This window comes from Lottia gigantea (assembly GCF_000327385.1).
Source record: "Lottia gigantea unplaced genomic scaffold LOTGIsca_13, whole genome shotgun sequence".
In the NCBI taxonomy this organism is placed as follows: Eukaryota; Metazoa; Mollusca; class Gastropoda; family Lottiidae; genus Lottia; species Lottia gigantea.
The window spans coordinates 3,753,968-3,773,661 of NW_008707425.1; the positions used below are offsets into that span (position 1 = coordinate 3,753,968).

General features: G+C 33.7%; 1 protein-coding gene across 1 annotated transcript; it reads left to right on the forward strand.

Moving 5' to 3' along the window:
• Nucleotides 1-299: 299 nt before the first annotated feature.
• On the forward strand, nt 300-6,536 carry LOTGIDRAFT_111301 (hypothetical protein; the record flags this gene model as incomplete). Its single annotated transcript, XM_009049090.1, has 8 exons — nt 300-502; nt 2,807-2,957; nt 3,491-3,635; nt 3,818-3,981; nt 4,238-4,375; nt 4,757-4,890; nt 5,287-5,399; nt 6,385-6,536. Coding segments are annotated over 8 exons (1,200 nt in total), but the record flags the coding sequence as incomplete, so codon positions are not given.
• Between the last annotated feature and the right edge of the window lie 13,158 nt (nt 6,537-19,694).

Genomic DNA, 19,694 nt, shown 5'->3' on the forward strand with positions numbered 1-19,694 from the left:
ATGGAGTGTTAAATATCTTTTTATAATGTGCTCTTGCTACTTTCTAAAATTTCGATTATCAAGTCCAAGGGTGGCATTGCTCTGTAAATATATATAGTCTGTAGGACTTCGTAAATGAAATGAAATGAATGGAGTTTTACGTCCTACTTTTCTGCACCATTGTAGGACTTCGTAACCATGGGCTGAATGTTATACAGGACCATGTCACAAGACCATATCATGGACCCAATAATGATCCATTTTCAATGAAGGGTTCCTCATACTATTATGAACCATGCTTGTGACAACTCCATTTTTTCTATTTTTCAGTGTTTCAAGATGTCCATGTTATGATGTTCATTGGTTTTGGATTCTTAATGACCTTCCTGAAGCGTTATGGATTTAGTGCTGTTGGTATAAATATGTTGGTGGCAGCTTTTTGTCTACAATGGGCCACCATAGTTCGTGGTATTATCCATGGTGATGTGTTAAGTGGTGGAACATTTAAAGTCCATGTTGGCGAGTAAGTTACTTAAATATAGGGTGGGGTGCTTTGAAGTCTCTCTGATCTGGAGGTGTATAGGGTGGGATGATTTGAAGTCTCTCTGATCTGGAGGTGTATAGGGTGGGATGATTTGAAGTCTCTCTGATCTGGAGGTGTATAGGGTGGGATGATTTGAAGTCTCTCTGATCTGGAGGTGTATAGGGTGGGATGGTTTGTAGTCTCTCTGATCTGGAGGTGTATAGGATGGGATGATTTGTAGTCTCTCTGATCTGGAAGTGTATAGGATGGGACGATTTAGAGTCTCTCTGATCTGGAGGTGTATAGGGTGGGATGATTTGAAGTCTCTCTGATCTGGAGGTGTATAGGGTGGGATGATTTGAAGTCTCTCTGATCTGGAGGTGTATAGGGTGGGATGATTTGAAGTCTCTCTGATCTGGAGGTGTATAGGATGGGATGGTTTGTAGTCTCTCTGATCTGGTGATGTATAGGGTGGGATGATTTGAAGTCTCTCTGATCTGGAGGTGTATAGGGTGGGATGATTTGTAGCCCCTCTGATCTGGAAGTGTATAGGGTGGGACGATTTAGAGTCTCTCTGATCTGGTGATGTATAGGGTGGGATGATTTGAAATCTCTCTGATCTGGAGATGTATAGGGTGGGATGATTTGAAATCTCTCTGATCTGGAGATGTATAGGGTGGGATGATTTGAAGTCTCTCTGATCTGGAGATGTATAGGGTGGGATGATTTGTAGTCTCTCTGATCTGGAGGTGTATAGGGTGGGATGATTTGAAGTCTTTCTGATCTGAAGATGTATAGGGTGGGATGATTTGAAGTCTCTCTGATCTGGAGGTGTATAGGGTGGAATGATTTGAAGTCTCTCTGATCTGGAGATGTATAGGGTGGGATGATTTGAAGTCTCTCTGATCTGGAGATGTATAGGGTGGGATGATTTGAAGTCTCTCTGATCTGGAGATGTATAGGGTGGAAAACTCGTTATAATTTCGTAGTTTCTTCCTTTGCTCAACAAGAATGTCGCCATTTCTTATAAAATTTGTGTTTTTCATTATCAAGCATAGAACAAAACATTTGTCGTTATTCCAGCCCCTGATAGCTATTTGGACAGATGTCAGGTGGTGTAGAGACAGAAAAATAGGCCCTGTTAAATGGGATTTTAAACCTATTTAGATACCTTTAATCATCCTAAAGCTAATTCAATATTATGTTAGAGAAAACGCGTCTTTGGAGGTGTGAAAAATCCCATTTAACAGTGTATTTTTCCTGACTCTTTCCAGTACAACTTTCAAAATATCCACCAGAGGCTGGAATAGAGGCAGATGTTTCGGTATATATCAAGCGATGACATCTACTGCATCTCACTATTAACAGTTTATTCAGTATATTTATATTAGGCCATTATTGTGTCACCAGTTCGACTTGATTTAAAGTAGAAATGTCGTCAGATTTGAGAGCGATTGAATTTCTTAAATTTATTATTATAATTTCAACTCACTGAAAATCAATCTAGACTGATATTATAGTCATATGAAACTAGACACGTAGATTACCAGAATCAGATTTCTATGTAAGAAGACACATGGTTTTAAATGATATTCTGGTCTGTGAATTTAATGTTCTTGAGCTTTCAGATTTGGTCTTATCGATAATGATAGAAATCTTATTCTTAACAAACACTCACACCAAATTTTATCCAAATCCGTTAAAAATTGAAAGCGTTTACAAGAACAAGGGCAATAACTCATACTAAATATTTTTCGATTTTTCGGATTATTTATAGATGATTACAAACACTCACACCAGGTTTCGTAAAAATCCGTCAAGAATTGTGCGTTCGAGAGTGTTTACAAGGCAAAAATTGAACATATTTTCAAGAACAAGGGCAATAACTCATACTAAATATTTCGATTTTTCTGATTTGTAAGAGGGTTTATGGTTGGGTGTAACAAACACTAACACCAAGTTTCGTCAAAATCCGCTAAGAATTGTGCGTTCTAGAGTGTTTACAAGCCAAAAATTGAACATATTTTCAAGAACAAGGGCAATAACTCATACTAAATATTTTTCTATCTTTAGGATTTATCCGTAGATGCTTACAAACACTCGCACCAAGTTCCGTCAAAATCCGTCAAGAATTGTACCTTCTTGAGTGTTTACGATTGTTGACCGACCGACTGACATGGGTGAAGTCAATATACGCCTCCCCCAATGTGGGCGTATAAAAAGAAGTGGCTGACCAAATTTCTCTCATTGGCCTAATGATGTGCACAAACGTAAAGTGTAAAACTCAAATTTCTTTTATTTCAGAATGTTATCTGCTGATTTTGCTGCTGCCACTGTTTTGATTTCGTTTGGTGCTGTCCTGGGTAAAACATCACCTCTACAACTTCTGGTCATGGCATTGATAGAAATTCTTCTGGCTCAGATAAATGAGTATGTTGGTGTCGATATTTTTCATGTAAGGCATCTTTCTCTTAAAGATTAATGGTTGATAGTGGTCGTTTAACATCTTGATAGTGGTCGTTTCATCATCGGCCTTGGCCGCCTGCCCATCTTGCTCCAATGGAAACAATAAATAAACCAAGTTATAATGATCCGAACCGCAAAACGGAAACACAAAATCCAAACAATATACTGGCGAAACATTGGTAGAAGCTTATGGACAATTAATCTCTAGAGGAGATCAATGGCAAAGTTTTGAGTAAGAACAGCAGATGAGAGTGAATGTTGCTTTACTTTCGAATCCAAAGTACAGTTCGGTTAGATTTGGCACAGAAGTCGATGCATATAAAGAACGCAAAAATAAGATTTTCGCCTTAATCTGTTGCGCGATCTAATCCTTATTGTTGTTATTCTTCATTGAAACGATATTAAATTAGCACCACGATGAAATGTATTAATGCAAAAGAACCTTTAGCAAGAAATACTCAAGCGAAAACTGTGAGTATCATGATTACTTAATAAGTGTATAATATATTACCTATATTGAAGGCTGTTGATATTGGAGAATCTATGTATGTACATGCTTTTGGTGCTTACTTTGGTTTAGCTGTTGCTAGAGTGTTGTATCACGAAGAAGTTGAACATTCTAGCAAGGAAGGATCGGTATACCATTCTGATTTATTCTCGATGATAGGTGAGTGATCTTTGAAGATCCCTTGAATTAACTGGTCATATGGATCGCTGTTTGAATAAGTGGACGATTTCCAAAGGAACAACTCGAACCCACAGCACCAAGTAGACAACTACCCAATTGGCTACCAATAATTCAATTTAGTATATTCATGAATAATTGGGCAAATTTGTGTTTTTCATCAGGTACTGTGTTCTTGTGGTTATACTGGCCTAGTTTTAATGGTGGTGCTGCTGAAGGTGATGAACAACATAGAGCTGTACTTAATACTTACTTCTCATTAGCTGCATGTTGTATTGTAACGTTTGCTATCTCTGCTCTTACTGATAGTAAGGGTAAATTTGACATGGTAAGTACCTTTATTGCTATCTTCCTCATCATATGCATCAAACTTAAAAGACGCTTCAGGACTCGGAAAATATCTAGATGTATTGCAGATTTGGCCTAAAGCGAAATCTCCCTTTTATCAGTTATACTGGAAACTCATAACAGCTTTAGATTAAGGTAAGGGTAACCTGAAATTCAGTGAGTCCTAGACCAGTATTTGTGGTATGTGGTAAATGTAATCCCCGACATGTATGTATAGTTGTTCTTCTTCTTACCAGGTTCATGTACAGAATGCTACCCTGGCAGGCGGTGTTGCTGTGGGTACCTGTGCCAATATGCCAATGGAACCATGGGGTGCTTTAGTACTTGGTACAGTAGCTGCTATCATCTCTGTTCTCGGTTACAAATATATTACAGTAAGTATTTTTGGACCGTGTGGTGCTTCTACTTATGCGGTGTTGGAAAAAGAATTAGAAAGACGCAACGGGCATGTTTCAATGGCGGTAGTATACTGCTCACGATAGAAGTCCTGAGATTCCTGTCGAAAGTTTAAAGAAAACCTGTAAAGGCATAACCAAATACATATCTATCCACAGAAAAATATCGACAGAGAAAAATTGGGCAAGAAAAATTACATAAACCAGCATCCCGTCCAGCTCTACGACACACCCCTCAAAATCTAACATGGATTCTCACGCTGCTGAAAACTGTACATAGCCAAGAAAAAACCTTCTATATATTGGGTTTCATAAGCAATATTAGTTTGAGAATCGTAACTTTTCATTTTCAATTTCTAGCCATTTTTGTCAAGCAAAGTTAAATTACATGATACTTGCGGTGTTAACAACCTCCATGGTATGCCTGGATTATTGGCGGGAATTGCTGGTGCTGTAATGGCTGCTATGGCAACACAAGAAAAATATGGCGAGAGGTTAGACTATATTAATATTTGAACATTAGTTTCCATTCAGTGTAAAATTTAGTTCTAAGCTACTTTCTTAGATTAGTTAATTGATTAATTTGAGGACATCTCAATATGTTTAAGCCATAACTTTCAGAAAGTAGGAAAATCGACCAACATGATTGTCGTGAATGTCAAACTGTGTCTGGTTGCCAAAGGAATATCTCTTGCATCCAGAGATGTTAAATGTGATCGAGACTACATATAGTTGAACGATAAAAAATATTAAGTGAATGTTACAACTGAAGTAAACTATAAGACCATCGCAGTGGTGTTTAAAACGTGATTATCAATGACAAATCTGTTTTTCAGTCTATATGAAGTCTTCCCAGCACTGGCACCTGAAGCTGGTCCAAATGATACAAGTGTGGCACATGGTTCTTATGGTTTGGGAAGAAACGCTAGTTCTCAAGGTGGCTATCAGGCAATAGCATTGGTAGTTACTCTAGGTGTGGCTATAGTCGGTGGGGTTATTACAGGTGGGTATTTACTCGAAGGCATTCAAAGGGTTTTTTGATATTTTTTTGTATAGCTGACACGTATATAGTTTCAATGGTTTTTTTTAACCTTTTTAAATAACTGTCTGTAGTTCTAATAACTCCATTAAAACTTGAACAGTAAAAGTTTATGGCGTAAAATTGAACAGAAAGTTGAACAATTTATGAAGTTAACTTGAATAGTTTATGACGTAAAATTGAACAGTTTATGACGTAGACTTGAACAGTTTATGACGTAATATTTGAAGTAAAATTTACTAACATTGAACAGTTTATGACGTAGACTTGAACAGTTTATGAAGTAAAATTTGAAGTAAAATTTATATTGAACAGTTTATGAAGTAAAATTTATATTGAACAGTTTGTGACGTAATATTTGAAGTAAAATTTACTAACATTGAACAGTTTATGACGTAGACTTGGACAGTTTATGAAGTAAAATTTGAAGTAAACTTTATATTGAACAGTTTATGACGTAATATTTGAAGTAAAATTTACTAACATTGAACAGTTTATCACGTAATATTTGAAGTAAAATTTACTAACATTGAACAGTTTATCACGTAATATTTGAAGTAAAATTTACTAACATTGAACAGTTTATGACGGAGACTTGAACAGTTTATGAAGTAATATTTGAAGTAAAATTTATATTGAACAGTTTATGACGTAATATTTGAAGTAAAATTTATATTGAACAGTTTATGACGTAATATTTGAAGTAAAATTTATATTGAACAGTTTATGAAATAATATTTGAAGTAAAATTTATATTGAACAGTTTATGACGTAATATTTGAAGTAAAATTTATATTGAACAGTTTATGAAGTAATATTTGAAGTAAAATTTACTAACATTGAACAGTTTATGACTAAACTTGAACAGTTTATGAAGTAAAATTTGAAGTAAAATTTACTGATATTGAACAGTTCATGAGAGGTCAACTGATTTTTTTTCTATTTTCAGGTTTTATCTTGAAGTTGCCTATCTGGGATAATGTCAAACAGAGAGATTCGTTCTTCGAAGATGATGAACAATGGGAAACTCCAAAGGAATACGAACTACCCACAATAGCTCGATATGAAAAGAATTCTAAAGAATTAGACACAAACATGTAAGACTTGGGTTTAAAACTGTGTCATTCCTGAACGTAGAGAATTCTGAAATTTTATGTCCATTTCATTAACTGGTTCATTCCATTTAATACAAGGTAAACACTGTCGTGTGATCCGTTTTCAATGCCATGATTTGCCATTCGTAGATGATCGGGGGATTTGTGATACGAATCAATACGTTTTGAAACGATTTATGGCTCTCGTTCACTATTTGTCGATTCTTGGCGTTCGTCAATAACAGATGAGTTTCGTTACGATAGAACACGATTGTGTACTCATCATCGAGGGTGATCCGACATGAGCTATGGCTCAATCCCGGCGGGTATATATCTCGACTGACTATGGTGTTCATTCTATCTTCAACTTTTAGGCGTAGCTAGGCATTCGGGTTCATCGTAGAAACCTTTTTTAACGGTTCAAAAAATTTTCTAAAATTTTTCTACGATCATTAACTAGGGTAAACTTATTATATTTATATATATATATATATATTCTAATATTGAGATTATTAATATACGTTACACGACATTTTGTATTTATCATAATATGCAACAAGTCTGCTTTTATGTTTAATTGCACTTGAGTAAAATGTATCAAGTCAAATGTGACATTGTTATAACATGCGAGAACTAATACTCACCATTACTATGTACCTAATTGACTTTTTAACACAATTTCCTATTGTTAAAATGCTTGTAAATATAACCATTGACGAGGTTATGCGACCATGTAATATATAGATGGGCACCTTGCAAATGGTACGGGTAGCTATAAGGTTTGAGTATTATCAACGAATAAACAAAATTAACCTGAAAACAGTAATTGTATAATACTAATAATAAAACGCTTTGATACCAAAAAATACTGTATATAAGATTACAACACTCTATACAAAATCATTCACCACCATCCCGTTTGGTAACTAAATCTATAGGGAATGTAAAAGGAGGTATAATTTGAAATTTTAAACGAAGTAAGAGTGGTTTAGTTCCATTTTTGTTATGTTTTTTGAATATTACTAGCATCGACAATTTATAAAAATGATGAAAATAAACTGTTCAAAAACAAAGAATTTTGTTTTTATTTCAGACACCTACTGAAGAAAGTTTAAGTAAATGGAAGGTTAGCATGTGGTCAAAAAACAATTCAATAAAAATGTGGTCACCCAAAAATCGTGGAAAATTGTTCTTAATAAATAGCAAAGTTATCAAAAACAACCTTTATATTTTTTTAAGTTTTATATACGTGGTGCTATTTAATTGTGATTTTCTAAAGTTCATAGGGTATTTTTCTATTTTTCATAAAGTATGATTGAGCATTATAACTTTATGCATGACATTGTGATTTTGTAGAATATGTAATATCTAAAATTAAAGTTTATTCTGGTCTAATGAATGCATTTGGTATCGTTAATAATATAGTCATAAAACTTCGCGATTTCTTCTTGATGAACCCAACGTCTACACTGATGACATTTCATTCCATGATCATACAAATTAGAAAATAATAAAGCAACGGTGTCCAGTGTGATGTACGGTGCGGGGTTATTGATACAGTAGAAAATAGTAGAAACGAATCCGTGTCCGCACAGTGTCCGGATCCGTACCTCGCGTGTTCACTTCTATTTTCGATAGTATCGATTATTCCGTACACTGTATACTTTGACTATTCGCGGCTTGAGTTTTTTTTAAACTGACTTAAAGAGAAAATCAATCGGGAATAGAAAAATATGTTGGATTACGCAGAATGTCGGATATCACGGAGAACACTGTATTTTGTATCATCAGATGAAAAATAATCAAACAATGAGTTAAACCCAAAGTCTGTTAAAGGTTGGTTTAGATCCCAAATTTATGTAAATAGTCTCCAGAATGTACGAAAATCACACAATTCCTTGAAAAAAATACTTCAAACTATGAATTTCACTTTCTTATTCAATATAATATATTCTATATCATAAGAAAAGACGAGTCGTCATTTTAACTTTCAAACACGGATAATTCTGAAAGCACTTGGATTAGAAGACGATGAACTATGAACACTATTAATGATTGATTTAGCAAAAAAAAAAACGTTTTTCTGAGACTAATGTAAGATTGCTAAAACAGATGGTGAAGATGTCCCGTTTAAAATCAAATAAAATGCATGAAAAACGCTGTATCGTAACACGCATTATGTACCCGAGAACATACATACACTCATCATTATCATTATATTCAATCTTAGTGATTAGATATACAGTTTAACGATCGTAGAATAAAGATAGGAACATTATAAAGAATATCTTCTTTTATTATTTAAAAGTAATAATATTATAATAATGCACTTCATATTTCATTATATTGAAATGAAATGTTAAAGGGATATGTAGGCCATATTTTTTGATCAATCATACTTTAGTCTCAGAAAGGAATATTTTTTAGCTAAGCCAATCAGTAATAGTATTCACAGTTCACCGACGAAATTTAATCCTTCAAATCCATGTGTGTCCAGAATTATCTGCAATTGAATGTTAAAATGACGACTCGCCAATTTAAGATACCCTGTGATATATAGAAAAACATATATAGAAATAGTGAGTAAAATTCGTAATTTGAAGTATTTTTAAGGAATTTCTAGTACTTCTGAAGATTATTTACATATATTATATTCAAGTCTAAAGTCAACCCAAAATGCCGCATCCGTCCCTTTAACATAATGTAAACCTGAAACATGTTCTTATAAAAGTATGACGCTGTGCGATCTTCAGACAACTATTTCATTATATTGTACTTTTTCTTTTATATAAGTACATAGTGAAAATTAAGATCATTTTATATTGTACCGTGTGTATAATGAATTATATCTTTTGTATTGTGAAGTTACATTTTTTTGTTGTTGTATCACGCGATTTTTTTCTATCATGAGATTTGAAGATGCCCAGGGCTTGGCATTGAATCATAGTATTGGAATTTCATCTCCTATTCAAAGGGAAATGTTTGTCTAAATATTGTCTGCATTTGCGTACAGACGGAAGTGACGACAGTATAATCATTAAGGCCGTTAGTGACATTTTCAGCTGCTGTATATTGCATATGAATATCTATTATGTTATGTGGACGGATACTTAGATTCTCATCTGTACATACGTTTTACTTCAATTGCAGACGGACCGGGCGTCAAATTTGTCATTTGAAAAGTGATATAGGCTTCCACAAATAGAGCTCTCTCATGTCAAAAAGCAAATTTTTCGACGACAATATCACTTAATTTTGTGCATTATGTCATATCTGTCACTTATGTCTAAAGCCAACTTATTGGAGGAGTTATGAAAGAAAGAAAGAAGTAGGTTCCACAAGAATATTAACTAAAGTTCAATAAGACCGTTTCTACCAGCTGTTCCGTGCCCAAATCTCAATGATGAATTATATAGTGAGCTGTTATAATTCAAATGCGCACCAATTGCATGTACAGTCTTATATTTTTTTAAAAGCGCAGGCGAAATTTAACTCTTTCAGCTGATACTTACGCGATTAAGTTATTTTCAGTTTTAAGTTGATGTTTGAATGAAAGAGCTCGTACACCGTCAAGAATGGTGTAGATTATCAGTGATATTAATTTACGTTAGTCAAGGTGTCCTAAAATTCCTGACCCATTTTTCTAGAAGATACGACTTCTCAAATTCTTATCAACAAAAACATAATATTGTATTACATACGTATTATGTATGCGCGTCTCCAAGTTGAGTTCGTGCGATTTTTTTAAAAAAATGTCCCCAATGGTAAACAAAAGCAATTAAGAAATACTGTAAAATATAAATATACCATTCCACGTTTCTGAATACGATTTGTTTTGTAAATATGTATACATGCACGAAACTCGTGAATATCATATGTAAAAACAGGGAATGGCAACTTCTCCCGTATGAAAACGATCGTTTTGAATAGGGTTTATTTGGGCCTTGCACATTTTAAGAGCATATAATCGTCTTCAGAAGTTTTAGAACTGTGCAAACACCGTAATATCCCTTTTTATTTCTATCTATAATGGCTTGTCCCCTGCCTGTACGCTGCAGAAAAGTAGGACGTAAAACTCCATTCATTTCATTTCCCTGTCTGTACGTAGGGCCTACGTCTTGTCGACAATGTTTATAATGGGTAATATGATATGCGCATGAAAAGGTAGAAATGGCCTAACAACTTAATTAAAGTGATGTCAAGTTGAAATATATCCTCTGATTAAGGAAAATTAATTCTTCCTGAAACAATATTATTTATCCATTCTAAACTGGACATTTTAAGAAATCAAAAACGTTTTCGGTCAATTGTGGCTAATTATGAACGAAGACTTGGTCAATGAGGCATTCTATCTGATCACAGAAACCTGTCATTGTTCTAAAACAATTCTCTCTGTTTATCTATCAAATTAAATTGGTAAACTATTAAGGAATGTTAAGGAGTTGAAAAAAGATTTACTTGCCTTTGTGATTAAGTGTCGAAAAGAACTTCCGGTAGATGAATCGCAGTGGCTTATACTACCAGAGCTCAACGACCAATCGTACCTTAGTCTCAGAATTTCTTTTAGCTAAGACAATCAGTAATAGTGTTCACAGCTCACCGTCGAAATTTAAGCGTCGAGGATTATCCGGGTTTGAAAGTTAAAAAGACGAATCTGCCATATATATATAGAAAAGACATCTATAGAAAAGAAATTCCAAGTAGGGGATATATTTGAAGGAATTGTGCAATTTTCGTACATTTCCACTACTTCTGAAGACTATTTACATGTCTAAAATCAAGCCACCAAATTAGTGCATTTACGCGGAGTAGGATTTAGGGGGACATGTATCCAAGAATGTTTGCCCAGTACTTATTAATAGCTTAAAGTTCCACTGTACTGGGCGTCTTTTATCTAAAACATATTTATTAGAACTAACGATCTTATAAAACTAAAGTAGGACAAATTTCCTCGCCCCCTCAGCGGGTGATGTAATCCCCTCTATTCGTAAAATGAGTGAAGCGGAGACGGAAAAACATCCGATAATTTCTAACCAATTTAAATCAAGCTGAAGTCGAACTATAGCCTATAAGCATCTGAAATCGGTGAAAATGTCAAGGTTATAAAGCGGTCATATATCGTGAAATCATTGGAAATTGAAGACGTTCCGCATCCTATATTTGGTTCATATAGGTTGATATCTAATATGGCTATATGAGGGCCAAAGGAGAAAACGATCACACGATACCGCCCTATTGTAAAACCATCATAAAAAAAATCAAATAAAACAATAATAATGATAGAAGATAAGTCAAGCGAAAATAATGTCTTTTGATAAAGATGCTTAAATAATATGCAAGTTGTTTCAAATACGCGATAAAGATCGGCTGCGGAATTTGATTGACTTGGTTTGGTAATGGTGTTAATATGAATCCTAGATGTTGATAGTGTGGTGCTGAATCATAGATGTTGATGGTGTTATTCTGAATCATAGATGTTGAAGGTGTTATACTTAATCATAGATGTTGTTGAAGGTGTTATACTGAATCATAGATGTTGATGGTGTTATTCTGAATCATAGATGTTGATGGTGTTATACTGAATCATAGATGTTGATGGTGTTATACTGAATCATAGATGTTGATGGTGTTATACTGAATCATAGATGTTGATGGTGTTATTCTGAATCATAGATGTTGAAGGTGTTATACTGAATCATAGATGTTGTTGTTGGTGTTATTCTGAATCCTAGATGTTGATGATGTTAATATGAATCCTAGATGTTGATAGTGTTATACTGAATCATAGATGTTGTTTATGGGTTATACTGAATCATAGATGTTGTTGATGGTGTTATACTGAATCATAGATGTTGATGGTGTTATACTGAATCATAGATGTTGTTGATGGTGTTATACTGAATCATAGATGTTGATGGTGTTATACTGAATCATAGATGTTGTTGATGGTGTTATTCTGAATCATAGATGTTGAAGGTGTTATACTGAATCATAGATGTTGATGGTGTTATTCTGAATCCTAGATGTTGATGATGTTAATATGAATCCTAGATGTTGATAGTGTTATACTGAATCATAGATGTTGTTTATGGGTTATACTGAATCATAGATGTTGTTGATGGTGTTATACTTAATCATAGATGTTGATGGTGTTGTACTGAATCATAGATGTTCTTGATGGTGTCATACTGAATCATAGATGTTGTTTATGGGTTATACTGAATCATAGATGTTGATGGTGTTATACTGAATCAAAGATGTTGATGGTGTTATACTGAATCATAGATGTTGTTGATGGTGTTATACTTAATCATGGCTGTTGATGGTGTTAATATGAATCCTAGATGTTGATAGTGTTATACTGAATCATAGATGTTGTTTATGGGTTATACTGAATCATAGATGTTGTTGATGGTGTTATACTTAATCATAGATGTTGATGGTGTTGTACTGAATCATAGATGTTCTTGATGGTGTCATACTGAATCATAGATGTTGTTTATGGGTTATACTGAATCATAGATGTTGATGGTGTCATACTGAATCATAGATGTTGTTTATGGGTTATACTGAATCATAGATGTTGATGGTGTTATACTGAATCATGGCTGTTGATGGTGTTATACTGAATCATAGATGTTGTTGATGGTGTTATACTTAATCATGGCTGTTGATGGTGTTATACTGAATCATAGATGTTGATGGTGTCATACTGAATCATAGATGTTGATGGTGTTATACTGAATCATAGATGTTGATGGTGTTATACTGAATCATAGTTGTTGATGGTGTTATACTGAATCATAGATGTTGTTGATGGTGTTATACTGAATCATAGATGTTGATGGTGTTATACTGAATCATAGATGTTGATGGTGTTATACTGAATCATAGATGTTGTTGATGGTGTTATTCTGAATCATAGATGTTGATGGTGTTATACTGAATCATAGATGTTGATGGTGTTATACTGAATCATAGATGTTGATGGTGTTATACTGAATCATTGATGTTCTTGGTTTTCGGGGAAGGGTTTGATTCTCCCAAATGTACAGGCCTGGGGTGGAGCATACACTTTATTTAGAAATTAGGATTAAGGGTCTTGATATTCTTCTGTTCTTATTCTGATCTGAAATTAGAAAAAATAACTAGTATAGTATCTGTTATGTACTGATTGTTTTTAGTTTACTATGAACAATATTATCATTTAAGTTCTTATTTTTTGAATATGCAACTATCATTTTCTGCTTATAGACATGGGGGAATTTCTCTTGAAGGCTCTTATAGTGGGCATGAACTATCTTGCTTGCTAGATTGCTGGTTGTATTGAACGGGACAACAAAGGGTGCTATTCACATTATGATGAATATTTAGTCCTATAGGTCTTGCTGTATTCAATGTCTCAATCCAATGGGCTTCCCTAGATTGACGGAATTTTGGTAGTTTCATCTTCGGGCAAGTCAATTTCTATACGCTCAATTGGGATTAGGGTGAGATCGTCTATTGAATGGTCGATTAGAAACAGGCTTGTCTTTCTTTAATTTGATGTCTGACCTATGGGCATTAAAACGAGTTCGTAAATTATTCTTCGTTTTTCCTACATATTGTTTGGTGCATTTCTTGCATGAAATTAAATATATTACATTCGAATGTTCACATGTTAGATGTTCCTGGATCGGGTACTTTTTATTCGTAGAGTTGCTTACAAAATAATGAGTTTCTGATATAAAGGGACATGTTTTGCATCTACTGGACAAACATGGAGCACTTCTTAAACCCGGAGGTACTTCGGCATAAAGTCTGTTTTTAGCTGCTATCTGTGCTAAGGTGGAATTTTTTATGTTTCGTTAAAATCGTTTAGAGTACCCACGCTCTTTCAGTTTTGAGAAATCAATCGTACAGGCTTGGTTGAAATCAGAAGATCTTGTACAAATTCGATGAAATCGTAAAACTTGTGACTTAATTATACCAGAAAAGGTATGTTTTGGGTGAAAGGAGCTCTTGTGCAAGAGTTGATGTGTATCAGTTTCTTTGAAATACACTTTAATATCCAGTTTATTTGTTTCTGCTATGGAATCTCCCTTAAAGACTGTGGTATCGAGAAAGTCTATGCTTTTGTCACTCACGTTTGCGGTTAGTTTGATAGAAGGATGGTGGTTGTTGAGAATTTCAAAGAATTCCCATAACTGTTCGATAGAATAAGTCCAAACCATAAAAATGTCATCCAAAAAGCGTCCGGAAAAAAGTGGGTCAAATGGACAGAGGGGCAATACCTCACGTTCCCACTCTGCCATGAAAAGGTTTGCGTACGAAGGTTTGTGGTTAGTTTGATAGAAGGATGGTGGTGGTTGAGAATTTCAAAGAATTCCCAAAACTGTTCGATAGAATAAGTCCAAACCATAAAAAACCATAATTATGGCTGTTGATGGTGAATTATGGTGTTAATAAAAACAATTTGTAGACTTCAAAGTCTGTGAAATAATACGTAAGATTTAATTTTCTTTGCGAAAGAGTTTAGTACAAAAAGGCAATGAATGAAACAGATATGTAGGTCACTTTTAGCGTTCTTGAGAACTCTAATTGCTCGAACCCCGGGGTGGTGGAAAGTTGATTAGGTTATAATTATAACTATACAGGGCATGTGGTTACATACACACTATCTCTTAAAGAATGCTAAGGTTACAGTAAGCCTTGTATAGAATATATAAACAATCTGACGAATTCATAATATAATTTGTAAAGATAATGTAAACAAATTGTTTTAAGGTTGACGGGTTTTCTACTTTTTGGTTGAAGGACGCTCTAATAATCTGCACTCTTATATCAATTTCATGATAAACCCGTTTAGAAAGAAGACATTGTTGAAATGACAAATAGTCAAATTCTAAAGCGAAGAATGTGTAACTTTTTATTGATAAAGTATTAACAGTGCATTGTAAAACCTAATTCACACTGACACTTGCACACTTTCTGTTTGACACGCACTTAATTTGAACTTCGTGAACTAAGTATTAGGGAGTGAGTGCCGACGCCGGGCGGACTCTCGGAAGCAATGACATAGGCATCAGAATTTTTCTTACCTTGAGGAGGATTCGAACCCATGCACCTAATCGCCTAGTAGACGATAATCCAACTCACTACCGACTGAGCCACCAAAAAGACAGTGGAGAACTAGGGCGAGGCGTATGTGAAGGGTGTGTGTGTGTGTGTGGAGGATGGGGGGCGGTCATGTAAAAAATTTGGCGCGCATAAATTTTCGTACAACTCTGCTCAAAAACAGGTACATGCAATTTTGATGTGCATGCGAAAGCGTGGACAATGCTTAATCTATATAAACAATTCATTTCTATTACACTCCAATATACCAATGTGGTTAATTTGTTGCTCGTTAAACAATGCGTAGGCAGCCCGTGTTCACGATCATTTGAGCGGATAAAAATCGTGCAGTTGTATGTAAATGTAACCATTTGACGAGATTGTACATTAGCAAATACAGCCAATCAGAGGGCTTGACAGAAAGTCTGTCAAACATTAGACATAAAGTTTAGTCTTGGGCTCTGATTGGCTGTATTCGCTGGCGTGCAATCCAATCAAATTGCTGTATTATGTGATACAAGAAAGATGGATATTATAGTCAAAGTATGAGACTCAGTTTATAATAGCTTAACATTGTAAGATGCTTTCTAGTTTCAGTTTACAAGAAAATTGTAAAATGATACCAATCAAAAATGATTATCCAGGATTATCTGTACCCATTCTATGGTTAACATTTGACCCAAAATATATATAATATATAAATTTAATTTTTGAATATACGTTATATACCATAAAAACAAATATATAAATCTTAATGTATCATTTTCAAACAAACATGTTTCTAAACATTCCCTGTCAGGGCTGTTGTTTGAACTATACTTACCAGTCATGTGCGAATTTGACTGGAAACCTGCATCTGATGCACTATCACATAAAACTTTCTACAATTCTTTAAAAATTCAAAAAATATCAACAACAAATAAACAAAAACAAAATACTGTGAAAGTACCCATAACTCTTAAAAATACTTCGTATCCGCCCTCAGGGTTTCTTCAATTGCATAGAACTCTTTTCATTTCATTTATTTTCTGTGGGTTACTTCATTTCTAGATCTCAAGACATTTACAGAAGATAGCTTGCCAGGCAAGGTAACATACGCCCACTGGCATCTGTTAGAAATGATTAAACAGTCTTTAGTGACTACAGGGTTGCTCAATATAGCTAATAGATAAAAACGTCAAGTCAGACACGATATTTCGGTGAAAAATTATCCGATCATCATGAAAATCGATAGGGATCATCTTCATAACGACATAGACACACAAAATAAAAATCAAAAGAATCCATAAAGAACTGTAGCCTGTAGAGTGAGCATGTTCGCAAATTTAACCAATTTTGTGTTCAATTGACAAAGAGTTAAATACTGCTTCAAAATCAAAAGAATCTGTAAAAAATTGTAGCCTGTAGAGTGAGCACGAGTTGCACAATATAGCTAATAGAGTAAAACATCAAGTCAGACACGATATTTCGATGAAAAATTATCCGATCATCACGAAAATCGATAGGGATCATCTTCATAACGACATTGACACACAAAATAAAAATCAAAAGAATCCATAAAGAACTGTAGCCTGTAGAGTGAGCACGAGCCAAATGTGAACGGACGAACCGACGGGGTGATTACAATATACGCCCATCTTACGTGTGGGCGTATAAAAACGCATGTTCGCAAATTTAACCAATTTTGTGTTCAATTGACAAAGAGTTAAATACTGCTTCAAAGAAGCTTAAATAGGTCATCAGGTTGAACTTTATCTACAGATAGATGATGTTAGATCTTAAATGAGTAAAGTAACCTAACAGAATATAACCATTTCTAGAACCTATTTGAATCAAAATAAAACCGTTGTTAAATTAACTCAATATCTAAGAATGACAAATTAGAATTCAAATTCCTGTGTTATAATTAACATAATATCATTTTGTTCTGGATTTCTAATTACAAGAAAAACTGAGATTCAATTCTCTATAATATCACATAGATGTCTGTATAATAAAATTTAGAGGTTTTATTTATTAGGATTTCAGGCACAGCCTATTAAAAATGGGTTCCCTTATTTTCGTTTACAAATTGAAAGTACTAATACTTATATGAATAGGAAGTAGGGCTGTTCTGATGATTTTGAAAAATACCAGTTTGTCTCACATGTCCATAATTAATTCATAATTAGCTAAATTAGAGAAGAATTACCAACAGAATTTCAATGAGTGACTGATCAAGAAAGGTCAAAAAGTCTTTTTTTGTTTATCCAGACTGTACATACATGGACATTTATGATTGGTTAAACTCATAATTATATGCAATAAGAACATAATGATATAATTAAGAATACATGATAATTCATTAGAATCACCAATTAATCAAATAGTTTGCTCAATTTGACACTAAAAAATAAGGGAACTCATCATTAAGATATTGTCCAGCAAAGATATTTGAGCACTTCCAGTTAGATTCAATATATTAATCTATCAGTCTACTTTATTGCTTGAAACATTAATTGAAGAGAGATATAGAAATATCTAAACAGAACCTGAAACATGTTGTTACTCAGAATTTCAAGTGTATAGCATGAAACTTTGAGTAACAACATGTTTCAGGGTCTGTTTTGATATTTGTAATTATAAAAAACTATAGAGATTAGACTTATATTTGTTTTCAATACTAATTCAAGTACCTTAGTAACTGGATTGGTCGTGTTCACATTTTGAATCCAGATGTACACAAATTTATTTGCTCAACTCAGACTTATGATTTTACAGCTATAGTTGTCTAAATAGTTGTTTTATTGGCTTACAGAGTCTAATTTCAGCTGTCCAAGCACAATCCATCTGAAGACTGATAACATTTGTTATGCACTTATATCATGTTATGAATTTGGTTAAATCTGTATGAAAGAATGTTAAAAACTGCATGATAATTCAGATATTTATTGTCGTCCTCTGTCAATAAACTTTTCGTCTATTGTAGACAAACCCAATCCGGATTGTTACTCTAATATGTGTAGAGGCTGGAATTGGATCCATCAGCTGGTAAAGCAAATATTAAACAACTTTAATCCTTATACATTAGGCTTTAAAAATTAAAAAAAATTAATACTGGCAAGAAAAAGTATGTACATGCTAAATAATTACCCAAAAATATAAACTCAAACTGAGCCAATATATAATCAATGACTAATCACTACATTATATAAAAATATTGTTAATTAAATCCATATTCTACGGAGCCCCTAAGGTGCAATTGTAAACATATTTATTTATTATTTCGTTTAAATGAAATAATAATAAAAAGTGTTGAAAATTGCGCTTAAGGGGCTCCGTAATATTCACCTTGGAAATTGTTTTTTATTGGTTAAATAAATTACAACACTTTTTGAAACTATTGAGTTAAAATTTCAATAGATCATTGGTAAAGAGTGAAACAAACAAACAATGGTTGTATGTGAATATCAAAAGAATACGACGAACTAGACCATTGTTTTAGTTTACTAGACAGGTATTTTTTAGCATCAATTTGCATCATTCCAATTTTCAATCAGACATCTGAGGTTCCTGCAATCCACTGATTGAAAATTGGAATGGTGCAAATTGATGCTATCAGTGTTCCATTTACATATAAAAATGTTGGAAAACCTCTTTAAGGTATAAGATATAAAAACTGGACTATCACAAAAATACAGCAAAGATCAATAAATAAATAAATAATTGCACTTTAATAATATTATTCTTAAATAAAATAAAATACACTGCACATGGACAATGTTGATTAACCCAGTGTTATTGAGTGTAATTGATCATACAAGCTTGCGTGCATTCTCATGAAATTGAAGCCTGTATGAGCAAATGAAAAGCTAATAAATTCAGGAATATAAAATCTAATTAATCCTGTAAAGTTGAGACATCTTGATTATCTGTACAGATGATGATATATCTCACTTATCAAGTCTGTACAGATGATGATATATCTCACTTATCAAGTCTGTACAGATGATGATATATCTCACTCATCAAGTCTGTACAGATGATGATATATCTCACTTATCAAGTCTGTACAGATGATGATATATCT